Source organism: Sarcophilus harrisii, chromosome 6 (genome assembly GCF_902635505.1).
Source record: "Sarcophilus harrisii chromosome 6, mSarHar1.11, whole genome shotgun sequence".
Classification (NCBI taxonomy): domain Eukaryota; kingdom Metazoa; phylum Chordata; class Mammalia; order Dasyuromorphia; family Dasyuridae; genus Sarcophilus; species Sarcophilus harrisii.
Genome location: NC_045431.1, coordinates 164,490,012 through 164,496,011, shown reverse-complemented (window position 1 = coordinate 164,496,011; position 6,000 = coordinate 164,490,012). Strand labels below are relative to the sequence as shown.

Here is a 6,000-nt window from a genome sequence, read left to right as displayed (position 1 = left end):
TGTCTTTATTTCAGTAGTTGTGTTCATACTATTCCTTTGATGTCTTGATAAGAAGACTCCTAAATATTTATACATTTCATCGTTAGCTTGAATTGTAATTTTTCTTTCAATTTATTCCTGCTGGGTTTTGTTGGTAACGTACAGAAAGGCTGCCTTGGAAGGAAGAAGAATTTAGCAAGCCTCAATTTGCTTTTAAATCACTGTTCTTATCACCAGGGGAGGGAGAAAGAGGATCTTGTGGGTTACAGGGGCCATCTCAAGTTGCAGTTGTTCAGGCACAGAAAAAGAAAAGTGCCTCTAAAGGCTGAACTTTTCGTAATGGCTTTTTGATATTCACCGAATACAATATGGTTGCTTGCTTACAGCCACCTGTACCCTTCATCCTCCTCCTTACACCCAATAACCTTCATTCCTTCTTCCTTTTTCTCGCCCCTTTCTTCCTCCATGGCCCTCCTCTCGGTCCCCGTAGCTCCGGGAAGTTGGGTGAACCCCAAATTAGATAGTCCTGACCACTGCTCGGGATAATGGGGGTGATTACCTCACAGAGCCCCCATGACAAGGCCCTCATCACACAAGTCTGGCTCACACGACCCCAGCAGTGCAAGAGAGAGAGATGGAATTAGGAAAAACGGCCATGTTTGGCACCGGCTGAAAATTCCCCTCCTGGGGAAGAGGGCCACAGCATCAGGGGGTGCATGGGCTCGCAGGGGACAAGGAGGCCCCCCTTTGGCTGGTGGGTGCCGGCGGACCTCCCTGGGAGGGTTAGGCCGGGGGAAGGGGGCCGGGGCTGGGATGCCAGGGCCCCTTGGTCTTTGCGCTCCTGTGCCCGTGTTCCGGGGGTGGGGAAGACGGCTAGCGCCCGCGGTGCCCCTCAGGGGGTCTCCAAAGCTGGGGATCCTTAGTCTCGCACTTTACAGGTAGGGGAGCTGAGCCCCAAGCATCTAGGGGAGTGGGCCAGGTGGGCGACCCCAGGAGCCGCCGCTCAGGCCGCCTCCTCGGTAGAGGCTGCGGAAAGCCACCTCTTCAACGGCCTCCGCGCCTGCCGGACGCCAAGGAGACGGAGCAGCCCGAGGAGCCCAGTCCCTCCCTCCACCCCCGCCCCTCTCCTCGCCCCGCTCCGCCCCAACCCAGCCGCCTCCATCTTCGAGATCCTTCTGGAACCCGGCGGTCGCCGTTGCCCGAGAGCTGACGAAAGCTGCCGAGACCGAGGCGGGTGGCCGAGGGCTGGGGGCGGGGTGCGAGGCAGGGCTCGGAGCGGCGGCGCGCGCGCCTCCCCGGTGGCTGAGCACGCAGGCGCAGAGCCCAGTAACTGCCGGTTGGTGGCTGCTGAACCGCAGTGGGGGAGAGACGCTTCGAGGCAAGCGGCGGCGACCCAGGCCCGGCCCCTGCTCCGTCCCAGCTCGGTCCCGGCCCCGGCTCCGGCCCCCGGCCCCGGCTCACCGCCCCCTCCTTGCCCCTCGCAGCCCCGACGGCGAACCTGCAGCAGGCGCCCCTCCCAGCTCGGCGGTAGCGGCAGCGGCAGCATGTCTGTGGTCGGCATCGACCTCGGCTTCCTCAACTGCTACATCGCCGTGGCGCGAAGCGGCGGCATCGAGACCATCGCCAATGAATACAGCGACCGGTGTACCCCGTGAGTACCGCCCGGACGCTGCTGTGCAGACGCCTCCCTCCCCCTGCCGCGGAGGGCCGACCCCCCCCCTTCCCGGCTGTCCCCTGGGCCTCCCTCCTGGTGCCCCTCTGAGTCTCCCCCTTGCTCGCTCTCCGACAGTCCGCCCCGCCGCGGCCGCTTTGGCCTCCCTCAGTGCTCCCGAACATCCCCCGCCCCTCCCCGGCTCCTGCCTCCCCTCCGGGGGCTGTCGGTGCTCCCAGACCTCCGCCCCACTGCACCCCAGATCCCTGCGCACACTTCGTCCATTGCGGGGATACCGTCCTCATCATCCCTGGGATACTGCACTGGCCCGCTGCAAACCCCACCCCCCTCTCCCTCGGGTACAGTCGCGTCTGTGTCAAAACCGGACCCCTCCGGCACGGTCCCTTCTCCCCGATACTGCCCTGGGTCTCTCTCTCATTCCCTTGCCCATCCCCCTCTTCCCCGGGACTTTGCCCCGGCCTGCCCGACGCTTCTGTGTACCCCCCTTATGTTGCCCGGCCTCTCAGCCGGCCCTCCATCTCCACAGACGGGGATGTCCTCTCTCTCCTCAGCCGGTGACCTTCCCCCCACCCAGTCTTTTCCCTTCCAAAGGGCCTCCTCATCTTAAGTTCCTGCCTCTCCCTTACCTCCCCCCACTGTCTCTGCCTCCCTGGATGGGGAGGTGAGGAGAAGCTGCCCCTCCTCCCATTGCCCTCTAGCTGGTTGGCATCCATAGCTTGGTCTTCCCTCCTCTGCAATCTCCTACCCACCCTGATGAAGCCAGAGTGTGTGTGGGGGGGGGGGGGGGAGGGTGACGGTGGAACCCAGATTGTGTCACTAGAGGATTCTAGTCTCTGGGTCTACCTGCTGGTGCCTGTATCGTGCCCCCCCCCCGAAATTATTTATGGAGCATTTGCGTATGTGCTCAGAAAATCACAGAAAGGAGTCCAGTCCTGTTCTCAAGGAGCTTATAGTCTACCCAGAGCACATGGTTCATAGCTGAGTCAATACAAGGGGAGACTCCTCTGTGTGACTGGGAAACAAGGGTAGGAGAGTTGATGAGGAAAGGAAGGGAAAGAAAAGGTGGCACTTGAGATGAGCCAGAGGGGGAACATACTAGGCATCCATTCTAGATGTCAATTCAGCATCATGTCCTTCAGTGTCACCTCTTCAGCCTCTCTTTGCCTTTGGGGCAGCAAACTTTCCTCCTAGAAGAGGATTCCTGTTTTGGAGTCACATAAAACTGCCTACAGTCCCAGCCTATGCCAGAAAGGAAGTATATTGGGATCTAATGGGGAGTTTTGTGTTTGCTCTCCTATGACCTTGGGAATCTAAAGTGATGGCACCCATTTTAATGGAGTTGCTAAGGCAGGAGTTAGTTTCTCAACTTTTGGTGATGGCCATAGTAGAAATCTATTCCTCATGCACTGACTGAAGCATAAGGCTTTTTATGTAGACTAGGCAGTGGAGATGTGTGTCATCTTGTTATATACTCATGCTTGTGCAGTGACTCCATAAAGATTGATGAAAGTGTTTCCACAAGTTTCACTGCTTGCCTGGGAAGTTTGTTGATAAAAGAGGTTTATGTGGGTGAGGAAAGATGTGTCATAGAGGTGTAGATTGCTTATTATTAAAGAATATTGTGCAGTTTTAAAAACAACGCATTAAATTCCTGAAAGAAAACCACAGATTGGTACATAATTCATTTATTTGTAAATTTGTATTATATAGCAGTTTACTCAGAGCTATTTATCCCAGAGAAACTAGTTCTTACCTACAGGTTATAATTTCATTCAGATCATGATACTCTTTGGTCATGTTAGTCATAAAGTCTTTATTCAATTTAAATTCTATACTAGTTTTGAGTTTGAAGCACAATAATTTACCTAATTCAAGTTTTTTGTTCTTTGGTTTCAGTGTTTTTTCTAGATGTGTACTATTGATACATATGCATGCCTGAAGAATCTGTATTGTACTGTTGGCCACTCTCCCTTCTTGGAGCTTTCTCTTTCTATGAAGCAGTAATTTCTGTTTTTAATCAACTCCTTTCCTAGCAGCTCATTAACTGCAGGATAACTGGACTTTGTACAGATACATATTAGGAGTCAATGGGTTTTCAGAAAGTATGTATTGTCTTCCTGTCCAGAAAGCTGGGGTAGGACTAGAAAGTTTACAGCCCTTCTTTCTGCAAGCTCCAATCCTGAAATAGCAAATTGAGGTGAGGTATTCTACCTAATCTTTACAGAATAGAGGCTGAAGTGACAGAAATTCATCCATTCTCATACTCAAAATACTTACAGTAAATAGAGACTTGAACTTGAAGAAGATTTGGATTATTTCATTTTAACCCTGCAAAACCAGCTTTTATTCTCTGTAGCCATGGTGCAAAGGTTACAAATGACAAACATTGGCTTTGGATCAAATTCCTTAGACTGGGAGCTCTTTGAGGGCAGCTACTATCTTTTGCTATCTCTCCCCCCCCCCCTTTTTTTTATTCCCAACACTTAGCACAGTGTCTGGGTTCTTGATAAATCCTTTCCAATTGATTGAAATCTTCAATAGTTACTACTTGAGGATCTTTGAACAAGTCAAGCAAAATTCTGAGCCCTATTGTCATCTATGAATTGGAGGGAGATGGACTTGATGGCCTCTATGAACTGAATGAGGATTTAAAAAGAGATTTATATTTTGTGAGAAAGGGAGCCCAAATAGTAAAGAAAATTAAACTAAGAAATATGAAGTGATAAATTTATATAGCATTTGAAATTACAAAGCACTATATAATACATGAGCTCATTTGATAAAAACTTCCCGGTGAGGCAGGTGTTTTTATTTTACTGATGGAAAAAATAGCTCAGAAAGGTTGTGATTTTCCACTTATCTAGCAAGTATTTGAGGCATTATTCAAACTCAGGTTTTTTATTTGTACTCCAAGGCCAGAACTTAATTCCTTCCACCATGACAAAAATGGAAGCTGTAAGTTTGGAGAGGATATTGTGGTTGTTCACTAATCTCTGCCTCTAATTGTACCTCTAAACAGTATCTATTTCAGAATTTATACCATCTGTCTATCCATCCTTCTATCTTTGGACACTCATTCTTTCCACAAACATTCCTTGAATGTTTACTATCTGAAAAGCAAAATTTGATAGGGGTTCATTATTGTCTAAAAACATCCAGACATTTCATCACAGATTTTGAATTAGCTATCTTCTGAGGGGAAAAAAAAAACCTAACAAATTTATAAAAATGAAAGAATCTATTGATTATTTGTATCTAACAGTATTTCAGTTTTTCAAGATGTAAATGTTGTTTAAGAAAGATATATGTAAGGACTGGAGTTTATTATGTTGCAACAAATAAGTGCTTACTAAATGCCAGGTGCTGTGCAAAACTCAGAAATACAAAGAAAAAAACAAAAAAAGTGTGCCACTCTTAGGGAGCTTAAATTCTAATAGGGGAGATAAGATAGATCTGTGTGTATATATATAGGTAATATGTATTAGAGGCATCATTAAATCCAGGTATTATAACTAAAGGTTTAAAATTTTATCCATTATACTTTATGAGGTCTTCCGTAACTCATTTGGCATCTGTTGTATACAGACAATTCATTCTCATTAAATAAAGAGGTCCAATAGGGTAAACTTAGGAGATGAATTGTTATCAGAATTCTTAGGTTTTAGTTTTGGACATATTATTGTGGGAACATGGACAAGTTAATAGAAATTATTTCTTAGCCTTTCAATAAAATTGGGATTTTTGTGCTCCTACCCTCCTCTACCTTGAGACTATTTTGTCTTTTGTCCTAAACCCAGTGCCTTGCACATAATCCTTTGAAACAAGGTGTTCTTTTTAAGTATTGTTACCTGTAATATCTATATCCAGGTATCTGTTAGAACTGCGGTAGCTAACCTAAGAGGAAAATTAAAACTTTTGTACTTAAACTTTGCTTGTTTGGGGGAATGCTAGGTGGCGCCATAATGCATAGAGTGCAGGACCTGAAGTTTGTATCAAATGAGCTCATGTATTATATAGTGCTTTGTAATTTCAAATGCTATATAAATTTATCACTTCATATTTCTTAGTTTAATTTTCTTTACTATTTGGGCTCCCTTTCTCACAAAATATAAATCTCTTTTTAAATCCTCATTCAGTTCATAGAGGCCATCAAGTCCATCTCCCTCCAATTCATAGACGACAATAGGGCTCAGAATTTTGCTTGACTCGTTCAAAGATCCTCAAGTAGTAACTATTGAAGATTTCAATCAATCAGAAAGGATTTATCAAGAACCCAGACACTGTGCTAAGTGTTGGGAATAAAAAAAAGGGAGTGGGGGGGAGAGATAGCAAAAGATAGTAGCTGCCCT

At 47.2% G+C, this 6,000-nt stretch overlaps 1 protein-coding gene across 2 annotated transcripts in view; it reads left to right on the top strand.

The window, feature by feature from the left end:
- Window positions 1-515: 515 nt before the first annotated feature.
- Window positions 516-6,000, top strand: part of HSPA4L (heat shock protein family A (Hsp70) member 4 like) — a 66,466-nt gene continuing 60,981 nt past the window's right edge. Inside the window, exons 1-2 of one of the 2 annotated variants that reach the window (XM_031942272.1) lie at window positions 516-733; window positions 1,464-1,630. In XM_031942272.1, the coding sequence (XP_031798132.1) occupies window positions 1,524-1,630 (107 nt within the window). In that variant the 5' untranslated portion in view covers window positions 516-733; window positions 1,464-1,523. The remainder of the gene's footprint in view (window positions 734-1,463; window positions 1,631-6,000) is intronic. The other variant, XM_031942271.1, reaches the window with a different exon arrangement.